The 12,686-nt window shown below is 35.7% G+C and overlaps 1 protein-coding gene across 32 annotated transcripts in view; it reads right to left on the bottom strand.

Moving 5' to 3' along the window:
- The window catches only part of ADAM22 (ADAM metallopeptidase domain 22), a 269,082-nt gene that overhangs the window by 58,647 nt on the left and 197,749 nt on the right, over positions 1-12,686 (bottom strand). For all 32 annotated transcript variants that reach the window (XM_034964383.3, XM_034964385.3, XM_034964382.3 and 29 more), the window contains 4 exons: positions 11,356-11,440; positions 9,884-9,974; positions 8,280-8,331; positions 1,140-1,239 (listed from right to left, as the gene is read on the bottom strand). In XM_034964383.3, the coding sequence (XP_034820274.1) occupies positions 1,140-1,239; positions 8,280-8,331; positions 9,884-9,974; positions 11,356-11,440 (328 nt within the window). The remainder of the gene's footprint in view (positions 1-1,139; positions 1,240-8,279; positions 8,332-9,883; positions 9,975-11,355; positions 11,441-12,686) is intronic.

Here is a 12,686-nt window from a genome sequence, read left to right as displayed (position 1 = left end):
TTATAGAATGAAAATGTACACACACCAGTAAACAGATGGATACACACGTGCACACATACACTTTCATAACTAATTAGAGGAAAAAAACAACAAAATAAAGAATATATACAACAACAACAAAACCCACTTAATTTTAAATATTCTCTCTTCTACAAATGAGTCAACTTTTGTCTATATTTCATTTTTGGTCGAAACTGATCATAACAAATAAAAAACAGCAAAAATGGAAACTTATCTAAATGATAACCACACTTATTCTCTTACTCTGGGTTTATAATAATCAATTATTTTGGTAAAAAGACTTGAACTGTTTAGTATTTATGGCAGCAGTGATACAGTTCAAATGTTCTTTCCAATCTTTCGAAGAGTCTTAAAATTGTCAATTTGCTTTGCAATTCAGTATGATACATTTTCTAAATTACACTGTAGTGAACAGAAAATTAAACCAGGTAAATTAAATGATTACAAAGGCAATGGTGCATATCCCTGTGGTGCACAGAAGCATTTCACAGTTCACATAATTCGCAAGGACAAGGCATTCTTTTTTAACATGCAAAGTCTTCAAAATGCAGGAGGAAGACCTTCTTTCTAGTCAGTAACCAGAGGATGTGCTGCAAGTTGTAAAAGCCTGTGACAAAGTCCAAGACTTTCTCCATTTCTGCTTTAAGAAGACTTGTTTTTCATACTGAGAAATACCTGTAATTTTAACATACTGCTCATTCAGAAAGGCAGTGGTAGGGAGTGATGAGGGTAGATATGCCCCCACCTTCTACCTGTATGAGTTGTGATTAGGTAACCAAAAAAAATAAACATCAAGAAAATAAAAAAGAAAAGTAATAAAACCATTTTTGTAAACTAACTCTGAATCATCACTTGGCTATATAAAAAGAAAGTGGAAATTTTTCAGACAGCAAACACTGTTATTTCTACCTGCTTTCTATTCCAATCAGAATAGCCCAAAATGCCCAACATTAAAGCTGACTTTGAATATGCAGATATATAGCATATCTAGAATATGTACATACAGGGCAGAGCAAGTTGAAAAGCTCTCTAAGATTCAATAGCTGAAAATGTGTATTTGTAATATTTTAGAAAGGCTGATAATTAATATTATAAACCTTATTAACCACACTTATTACCTTAGAAGGTTTGTTGAAAAGGCAGGCACCACCTCCACTATTCAGGAAGTCATGATACTCTTCAATATTACACTGGGTGAACTTTTTAGGAAGATAATAGCTATAAAAGAGAAGAAAATCAATAGCTGGGTTCAACTCATCTTTCTCGTTTGTGAATGTCTGAAAACTGAACACTTAAAATTGTATATTACTCTTTAAAATGAGGGAATAAAGTCTACTTATGTATGACATTTATATTCAATCTATAAGAGTTTTGTTCAGTCAATATTATTTCTTTTTTTTTTTTTTTTTTTTTGAGACGGAGTCTAGCTCTGTCGCCCAGGCTGGAGTGCAGTGGCACGATCTTGGCTCACTGCAAGCTCCACCTCCCGGGTTCACGCCATTCTCCTGCCTCAGCCTCCCGAGTAGCTGGGACTACAGGCACCCGCCACCATGCCCAGCTAATTTTTTGTATTTTTAGTAGAGACGGGGTTTCATCGTGTTAGCCAGGATGGTCTCGATCTCCTGACTTTGTGATCCGCCCACCTCGGCCTCCCAAAGTGCTGGGATTACAGGCGTGAGCCACCACGCCCAGCCAATCAATATTATTTTTAAATTCCTCATTTGGTGACTAATAGTTACTGTGGGTTTTTCATTATTTGCATGTGCATTCAAGTTAAATCAAGGAGAGTTGGGAAAAATTTATTTTATAATGAGTCTTCCCTAAATATTAAAACTGAGCTAGAATCCAAACTGCAGAGCATTCCACAAAATAACTGACCTATAATATAAATATGTCAGGTCTTAAAAGTCAAAGAAAGAGGAACTGTTCCAGACTGAAAGAAGCTAAAGAGACACAAAAACCAAATGTGATTCCTTTTGCTACAAATGACAGTATTGAAACCTGGGACAATCCTGAATGACGGCTAAGAATTAGATAATCTTACTGGTTGTATAGTGGTTATATAGGAGGATGTACTTCTTTGTAGAAAATGCAAAGTAAGGTATTTAGGAGTAATGGCATACTAAGCAATTTATGATCCACCGGACAAAAAGTTTCTTTGTTATTAATCTTGCAACTCTTCTTCAGGTTTGAGGTTTTTTTTAAAAAAATGTATTCTTAAAAAAACTAATAAAAGGTCAATAGAAAAAAGATCTTGATTAGAGAATAATTTGGCAACATGCATTAAGAATCTTCAAAAAGAGCACACCTTTGGATCTAGTAATTCTACTTTTAGAAATTTTTCTTGAGGAAATGATTGGCTATGTGCACAAAGATGTACGAACAAAGATATTTGTGGTGGCACAATTTATAACAGGATATAACGAAAGCATAACCTAAATGTTCAACAGTAAGAACTGTTAACTAAACTGTGATATATATATAACTAAATTGTGATATATATTAATAAAACAGAATACCATGTAGTTATTAATGATCATAGTGTTGAAGAACAGACTCAGAAAAATGCTGACTATACAGTGTTAAATACTGAATTAAAATACAGCAGTATTTTAATATCAACCATGGTTATTACTGGAGAAAAGCCACCAATATTTTATTTTCTATATTTTTTAAACATTGTTTTACATTGAGCTTTGATAAAAAGGGAAAAAAAACAAGGTAAGAATGAGTAGTTTTTATAAAGTTTCCCAGTAGCCTGCAAAAACTGTCCATTTATATCCCTACTTCTTCTAAACACAGTAGTTAATACTTTGTTATCAATTAATGGAATTTATAATGATTATTTACCCTAAACTCATTTTTAAAGGGCTTCATGCCAAACTCTCCAAATAAAGCTGTCTTGGGTTTAAGTTGTCTGAACTCCTTTACTTCCTTCACCTCCACTTCCTCTAAGCAGACAAGGAGGGTTTCCAGATACTACAGGAATTTAATCAACTTGAGCAATCAGCCTGTTTTACAGCCTCCTGCCTTGCAGCCTGCTCTTTCCCACACTTTTTGTGGAATGTGGTCACCTAGTCAGCTGGAACCAGCTCCCGACAAACACTGACAATTTATAAATGAACCCAAGTAAACTTTCCTCATTACCATGCTAAAGTCTCCACCACGGGAGGAACCATAGCTTCATTACTGTAACTTGAAACCTATGTGCTGGCATAATGATTCACTGCATCTGCACCACTGGGACCCCTCCTCTGCATGCAATGACACACCCTCTCCCCCCCTCCACCTCCCCATAAAACCCTCCTGTTGCTTTCCCTCAGGAAGACACTCGTCTAGTGAATACTCTCAGAGCTCTCTTTACTTGTGACTAGTAATAAAACTCTCACTGATCAAAACCTGCATTTTCTTTTTTCAGGCAGGGGTCTCACTCTGTTGCCCAGGCTGGAGTGCAGTGGTGTGATCTCTGCTCACTGCAGCCTGGACCTCCTGGGGTCAAGTGATTCTCCCACCTCAGCCTCCCGAGTAGCTGGGACTACAGGCATGTGCCACCATGCCCAGCTAATTTTTAAGTTTGTACAAAGTTTCCCCACGTTGCCCAGGCTGGTCTCGAACTCCTGGGCTCAAGCGATCCTCCCAAAGTTCTGGGATTATAGGCATGAGCCACTGGGCCAGCCAAAACTTGCATTCCTGTGAAGAGTTGTTTGTTCTTGCCAGGCAAAGGAACCAGGTTTTTTTCAAGTAACAAATTCTGACAAGACAAACTTTATTCTTCATTTGAAAGTTTCTTACACACATTATAGCTGCATCAGACCAATCTGGTTCAACTTTTATGTAATAATGTTATGAATTGTTTTTCAGTTGCCGTGGACCCTTAGGTCACATAGCCTGACCATGCTCAGATGAACCAATGGTGCAACCACAGGAGGAACCTAAGTGCTCAGCTGAGAAGCAGGGACTGAATTAAGCAGCAGACACAATGATAAAGTTTGGATGTTTGTCCCCTCAAAATCTCATGTTAAAATATGACCCCAGTGTTGAGAGTGGGGTCTAATGAGAGAGTCCTCCCAAGAATGGCTTAGTGCCCTCCAAGAGGAAATGGCTGGTAATAAGTTTACACGAGATTCGGTTGTTAAAAAGAGCCTAGCACCCCCTCCCTTCTCCCCTGCTCCCTCTCTTGCCATGTGACACACCTGCTTCCCCTTGCCTTCTACCATGAGTAAAAGCTTCCTGAGATCTCACCAGAAGCCAGGCAGATGCTGGTGCCATGCTTGTACAGCCTGCAGAACTGTGAGCCAAGTAAGCCTCTTTTCTTTATAAATTATCCAATCTCAGGTTTTCATTTATAACAATGAAAAACAAACTAATATACACTGAATGACAGGATCCAGTATCCAATCAGATTGAGCTCTGGCATCCAGTCCGATCATGCCTCCCAGCACCACCTCATTGCAAGATCCAATCAGATCACACCTCATTACCCTATGCTTATAAAACCTGACACAGCCTCCAGCTCAGGGATACACTGCTTTGGGAACTATCCATGGTATTCTACTTGCTTGTTAAAAGTAATAAAATCCCTTTCATTTAATCTTCCTTGGTTATGATAATTAAGTTGATACCCAGTAAGTGACCAACCAAGCCATCTGTTTCATGGTAACAATATTACTTCCTTTTTTCCTTGCAATGCTTTTACTCCAGCCAATGTTTTTATCACCTTTTCCTCTAATCTATCCAACATATCTCTGCCAGAGTTATCAAATTTAAATAGGTCTTTTTTCAAAGCCCCTCCTTTTATTTATTTATTTATTTATTTATTTATTTATTTATTTAGAGATGAAGTCTCACTCTTGTCGCCCAGGCTGGAGTGCAGTGGCATGATCTTGGCTCATTGCAACCTCTGCCTCCTGGGTTCAAGCAATTTTCCTGCCTCAGCCTCCTTAGTAGCTGGGATTACAGGCGCCTGCCATCATATCCAGCTAATTTTTGTACTTTTAGTAGAGACGGGGTTTCGCAATGTTGGCCAGGCTGGTCTCGAACTCCTGACCTCAGAGGATCCGCCCACCTCGGCCTCCCAAAGTTCTGGGATTACAGGCGTGAGCCACCATGCCCAGCCCCAAAGTCCCTCTTTATCCTACTGGTCAAAACCTGAGTTGGATCCATACTGCCAAAGTAAAAAATCACTAACTCTTAGTGTAGGACTCTTAGAAGTCAAAGTCTAGTTAAGCCTCCTACAAACAGGCCTCTCTGTAAAAGCACCCTCAGGGGTCACAGCCAAGCCCACCCTCCTGCCCACTGCAGAGCTGGGAGGAAGCTCAGTCTGTTCTCCAACACTTGGCAGTGACAGTAAACTCCCCAACAGGGAAGCTTTTAAAATATATGAACAGTTGAAAATTTGTGGATTGTTCTTACCTTTATTTTGCCACATCTGACTTCTAACTTCTGAACAGTTCTGTATTCTTAACTATGTAAAGTCTTATTCCTCTGCCTTAACATAGCCCCTTCAAATATCTGAAGGCAGATATCATGTCTCTCTCCTGCCTCTGTCCCCACAACTTCTGTTTCACAGAATAATACAGCTATTGTATTCAGTGCATTCTTCAAATTTTAATTTTCATACCTTTAAATAGGACTGAAGGTATTCATTTCAACCCTGCTTTCTAATATTTAGCTGTACAGAACTTCAGAAAGTAGAAATGGTAGGGAACGTACCCATGGGAACAAATGTCCATAATTACTGCTGTTTGGTGATATTTGGTGTAATCAAATTATAGCATCATATCCCATAGTTTTATACAAACGGCTTTTCTCTTGCTTGCATCTCTTTAAGAAGAATTCCAATGTACACAGCTGTACGTATCTGAAGGTAGCCATTTGACTTCACTGTATATTATGCTTAGTGCTATGCAGATTATCTATTAAACATTTTAATAATCAGGATAATCAAATATACTATGTAGGATTTAAAAGACAAGAATCTCTAGTATGAAATTTCATAATTGTTGAAACTGCAACTATAGAACTTTTATCATTTCCTGTCATTACTAAACAAAAAGTCCAAAGATTTTTGGAGAAATATTTTACTTTATTATTATTTGAGACAGGATCTCACTCTGTCACCCATGCTGGCATTCAGTGGCACAATCATGGCTCACCGCAGCCTCAACCTCCCTGGAATCAGGTGATCCTCCCACCTCAGCCTCCCAAGTAGCTGGGACTACAGGTGTGTGCCACCACGACTGGTTAATTTTTGTATTTTTTGTAGAGATGTGGTTTCACCATGTTGCTCAGGTTGGTCTCAAACTCTTGGGCTCAAGTGATCTGCCTGCCTCAGCCTCTCAAAGTGATGGGATTACAGCCATGAGCCACCATGCCTGGCTGGAAAAATATTTTAAACAGATGTTTGCATATATATTCCCTCTATCATTTATTTTCCTCGTTATACATATCCTGCAAGTTCAAAATTCAAACACAATCAAGAAATATTTGTTGAAAATCAAGTTTGTACAAAGGATTATGATGTGAGGTCTGAAATATGTGTTAGTATATTAAGCAATCCCTCAAAAATTTATAACTAATTTGTGAAAGGAAGCATAAGTACACATCATTAAATTCTAATGCAGGGGTTAAAATTACAACAAATGTCAGATGGTTAGAAATGTGGTTAGATAGAGAAAAAAGGGAAAGGCATTCCAGATAAATAGAATATATTGAGGAAATCAAATGAATTTGGTAATTAATGTACAATTATGGTGAGCAAGTATTTAAGAAGCTGAAAATCTATGTAGTATTATGGTTAGCAAATTGAAAAAACTAGAAACTCCTGTACAATTATCATAAGCAAACCAATCATGAATAGTAGGGGAAAAGGAGATTGCAAATGAAAATGAAGAAAGATTATGGGCATCTAAATAATGAAGTTAAGATTATGAACCACATTCTTTAGACATCAGAGACTCACACAATTTCTCAGCAGGAGAATGGCATTTAATGAACAAGAATTGTATATTAACAGGATGGATAAATCTCGCAAACATCATATTGATAAAAAACAGCAAGTCACAGAAGAATACATACAGCATGATGTATTTCACATAAACTGAAAACATGCAAACCAAATGCTATGTTTTACTCCAACACACATACATACTATACAGTAAAAGTACAAAGAATGACTTGAGAATGATAGGAACCAAACTTAGATGGTGGTTACCTTGGCTGGGGCTGGGAATTAATAATGGAGGACACAAGGGAGATTTAACCACAAATGCAGTATTTTACTTTTTAAAAGCTGGATAATGGGTGTATAAGTATCCACTGTTTTATTCTTCATACATTTTTAATGATGATGATTCCAAGCTTATCATTATTGTCCTAGTTTAAACTTTTACCATCTTTTGCTGTTATTATTTTAGTAACATTCCAAATTTTTTTATTTCCAAAGATTTTGGGGGAACAGGTGGTATTTGGTTACAAGAGTAAGTTCTTTAGTGGCGTTTTGTGAGATTTTGGTGCGCCCATCACCCAAGCACTGAACCCAATTTATACTCAGTATTTGAAATGTTATTAAAATAATAACAGCAAAAGATGGCCAAAGTTTAAACTAGGGCAGTGATGATAAGCTTGGAATAAGAGGAATAACTGTAAAATTTATTTACAAGAATAAAAGACAAGCATTGATGACTGAGCGTGTGAAAGGGAGGACAGTATAAAAATGAAAACCTTTTTTCATTTTTATGAAGATTGTACATAAATCTTCATAAGAGGAGAGCAGATTGTACATTTCTCTTCCCAACTCCCTTTTCAGTAATACCACATTATGAAGCCATCAGTGATGGCTTGAAGTCAGCCATTGTGGGACTATTTACACCACAGAAATGTGAGAAAGCTACAAATCCAGGCTGTTTTCTAATTTTTGTTTTCAAGAGTTAACTTACCAGCACACTACTGTTTATAAACCATTTAATTAGAATTGAAGGAAATAAAAGGAAAGAGAATTAGCAGGTAAGCCACCAAAAACAAAGTTGTCCCTCATTTCTTACATTTATAGCCTAGATGTAAGGCTAAAGAAAAAAAAATCTCTGAGGTCTACCAACTTAATTGACATCAATTGTTTTTATAAATAAGAGGTTATTTTGCAAAAATATTTTATAAGTGCTAGATTCCATGCACTAAGTTATTGAGTGTCATATTCCTAAGAAGACAACAGCACAGCAGGGAATGTAAGACTGAGTTATTTTCAAATACAAGTGGCTCACCCAGTGTCTCCCATTATGCACCCGGACCACGTGTCCTCGCATTTACATTCACCTAAGAGAAAATTAATACACATGCCTTGTTATAAAGTGAACACAGTTGCATTAAAGTCGTTTCTGTTTTAAAATAATTATCTCCACTTTATTCCTTAAAATGCCTTTTAAAAAGTAGTAACTTCTTTCTAATTCATCTTACAATAGTTTTTTTATGTAATATGCAACAAAAATATACTTGGACCCTATCAAGATTATATAATTTTTGCCCCAAAAAAACCCTTGTATTTTAACAAATGGCCATATTTAAACCATTTATTTAAAGTGGCTTAAATGAAAGACAATCAAATACCAATGGAAGAATGAAGAACTTTATGGCACTATTACAGGATCTCAGTTTCACAGGCCTTTATGAAAACTATTATAATTTCTTGACCATTTTTGAAAGTCTCTGCACACACCAAGGTTTCTGGTAGAAGGCAGTGTAATATATTATTGGTTATGCAGCAGGGTTTCAGAATCAGAAATACTAGGGTTCAAAACCTGAGTTTGCCATTTGATATATGTGTAATCTTAGAGACATTATACTTGTAAGATCTAGTCACTTCATCTGTAAAATGGGGCTAAAAATGGGTGTCCTGTAGAATTACCTGGAGAATTAAATGAGTATCTAAATGGAAGTAATACTGGCACTCAATCATCTGGCATATAATAGGTACTCTATACATGGTAATAGCTTTTTTTTTTTTTTTTTTGAGATGGAGTCTCACTCTGTGGCCCAGGCTGAAGTGCAATGGTGTGATCTTGGCTCACCGCAACCTCCGCCTCCTGGGTTCAAGTGATTCTCCTGCCTCAGCCCCCGAGTAGCTGGTCCTATAAGAGCCTGCCACCACACCCGGCTAATTTTTCTATTTCTAGTATAGACAGGGTTTCACCATGTTGGCAAAGCTGGTCTCGAACTCCTGACCTCAGGTGATCCACCCGCCTGCCTCAGCCTCCCAAAGTGCTGGGATTCCAGATTATAAAAATAATATTTATGATGTTTGCTACTGAAATAAAAATGGAAATAATCAAATTTTTAAGGTAAATACATAGTATTTGACCATTCAGGGTAAAGTGACTTTACCTACTTGAGAAAAGACATTCTTCATAGATACCAAACCTAGCATATTTTACTAGGTCCATATATTAACTAAGCTTTTTATCAGGTCTGATCCTGACAGGGAAACTCTACCTCTGTGGCCATGTTCAGAGATGTTTTAAATAAAACATAAAAAAAAACAGTACGTCTGAAACCTATATGCCTAGAATTCTCTACTAAACCATTAATGATGAACAAACTGGGCTAATTTTGTCCCTTATAAGGTTAAATTCAGCTTGAATTTATTATCACATGGCTTTAAAGTTTATTATAGTCATAGAAATTTCCACCTATAATGTAAATATTTCTTTGTATTACTTTGGAAAACAACAGTTTGTGCGCTGGATGTTTATCTTTTACTATCGTTCAAATTCTTTTCATCAAGCAACTAAATCAAAAAATTTTACTCTCCAAAATATTTCACAAATAGTCTATTTTAAATACAACTAACCACACATGTACTAAAACTTACCACTTGCTAACTTTCTTTTGTCTGAGATAATACCAATATTATGGGCTAATGACTGGGCAAGTGTAACAGCCATTAAATCAGTTTTCCCAAACTGAAAAACAAAAACAAAAATAAAATATATGTAAATCCAAATTGTCACTGACAAAGAACCAGAGAAAAATGTCACAATATCGCTGAAAATAAGTAATTTCTAAGCAATTTCTTTAGAAGAGGCTGAACACACTCTAGCCAGCACTGAATATGCATTTGGGAAAAAGTAGTAAGAAACAAAAATCCACGTTTGATTAGGTCTTACAGGGAATACTAGAAGTCAGGAAATAATCACAGCTTTTGGGTTTTGGAAATGTATATCTGAGTCCAAATTTCACCAGTGACATTCTTGAAAAATTCAACATTGGTATATAATTAAATCCGTCTTTTGGATAATACAAAATAAAATTAAATCTGTAAATTTTTTTAGAACTTGTTCATCTTTGTATCCAGTTGTAATCCTGAAATTCCCCTCAAGTGGAATAGAATGTAGCTTCAGAAAACAAATGAAATGAGTAACAGGAGGTAGTGATTATCTTTGGCCAATAGAAACTTAAGAAGAACTGAGGATATATTTTTCAATTTGCAGCCTCTTAAAAATGCAAGTATTTTCTTTTTGATCATCTCTAGTAGGTTTAGTGAATTAGGAGTAAAAGAAATCTTTTAGAAAACCTACTCTATTTTTCTTATCCCCAAATCTGTTAAATACTAAGGAAAAAATATCCAGTTGGGTTGTTAGGTGACAACCTGATGCTTCAGGGAATTATTCAATTCCCTGGAAAATCATTCAAAGTGATAAATAGGGCCTTATTTTCAATGAAGGTAAAGGTAAAGATTCTCTCAATTTAATCTGTAAGTAGCTTAATCTGGAAATTATTCCAAGCATAACATGAATATATAATAATTATCCCATATTATCTGCCATTATTTCCCCAGTCTGTCCTCTGGTCACTTACAGTAACCATATTAGTTTTTTATATTTTTTATTTTATTTATTTATTTATTTATTTATTTATTTATTTATTTATTTAGAGACAGGGTCTCACTCTGTTGCCCAGGCTGGAGTGCAGTGGCGCAATCTGGGCCCAATACAACCTCTGCCTCCCAGGCTTAAACCATCCTCCCACTTCAGCCTCCCCAGTAGCTGGGGCTACAGGCACATGCTACCACACCCAGCCTATTTTTGTATTTTTGATAAAGACGGGATTTTGCCATGTTACCCAGGCTTGTCTCAAACTCCTCATCTCAAGCAATTTGTCCACCTCAGCCTCCCAAAGTGCTGGAATTACAGAAATAAGCCATTGTGCCAGGCCACCATACTGATTTGTAATGTAGCAATCTAACATCTGGAGTATGTGAATACTGAGAAATTATCTCTTAAGTATGAGGAAAACATTTTCAGCCATCATACCACTTTGTATTGTACAGATGTTCACACCTACTTCATTCACGCCTCCTCCTTTCAGCAACGAGCAAATCCCACCAATATAAGCTGCCCCGCTCCGGCTACTCTCAAATTGACTTCCCCTTTTAGAAAAGGAAATGAAAAATGCTTACTGTTCACAGTTCAAACATCATAGCACCTCTCATTATTAGTTTACTACATTTATTTTCTCTATACATAAGATTTCTATACAATATATTCACATTGCAAGGGAAGAATGTGAAAATTGTTTATACATGTAACCAAAGAAAAAGGTTTATGAGGGATGTTTTCTTGCAAGATTAATAAATATCTTAAATTGAAGTATATCTATTAAAAAATAATTGGTTGATATGATGTACTCTGAGAAAGACACAAAATCACTTCTCTGGTATTTCTGCCAAAAATACATATCTTAACATCAGGCATTCCCATAATGAGGAACAGTCAATAAAATAATTGGCCTATACTCTTCAAAAGTATTCAACTCAAAATAGACAAAGGAAAGCTGAGGAAATCTTTCAGATTAAAGGAGACTAAAGAGACATGATGATTAAATGCAATGTGTGATCCTGGATTGGATTTGGATGGGGAAAATTAGCTTTAAAAGACATTATTGAGGTAATTGGTGAAATTTGAATATAGACCATGGGTTACATAAAAGTATTATGTTTGTGTTAAATTTTCTGGTTTTAATAATTTACTGTGGTTATATAAGAGAATGTCTTTTTACTCTTAGAGAATATATACTATTTAATAATAAATCCCCAGTAAGCGTCTTCAACTTACTTTCAAGAGGTTCAGGAAAAAAAACAAAAACAAACAAACAAAAAACTGAAGGATGGATGAATGGAAGGAAGGGAGGGAGAATGGAAGAAAATTATGAAACAAATGGGGAAAATGTGAATAATTGATGAATCTGAATAGAGGGCATATGCAATTTCCTTGTAGTATTCTTGCAACTTTTCTCTAAATTTGAAATTATATATAAAGTTACCCCAAAATACATCTTTTCTTCCTTTTATAACTTTCTTCAACAGCTCTGACTTTAGATGATAGATTTTTAAAATTCTACTATATATAATTTGCTATTACGTCAAATATGCATGCTATCAAAAAAAGAACATAAGAGTGAGAAAAAATTAAAAATAAATTCCAGAAATACTAAGCTCTCATCTTAGAACCAAAAACAGAGAAAACATTAACATTTAAAAGACAGTAACTTTAAAGAATATAATTTATCTGTAGTTAAGAATACTATATATGAGTATTAGCAGTATTTTTACTCAGTAAATGCTCTATTTAAATATCTTGAAAAATTAAACAAACATTAAATAATAAAATAACTCA

Source organism: Pan paniscus, chromosome 6, assembly GCF_029289425.2.
Source record: "Pan paniscus chromosome 6, NHGRI_mPanPan1-v2.0_pri, whole genome shotgun sequence".
Classification (NCBI taxonomy): Eukaryota; Metazoa; Chordata; class Mammalia; order Primates; family Hominidae; genus Pan; species Pan paniscus.
This window is presented reverse-complemented; position numbering and strand designations above follow the sequence as displayed.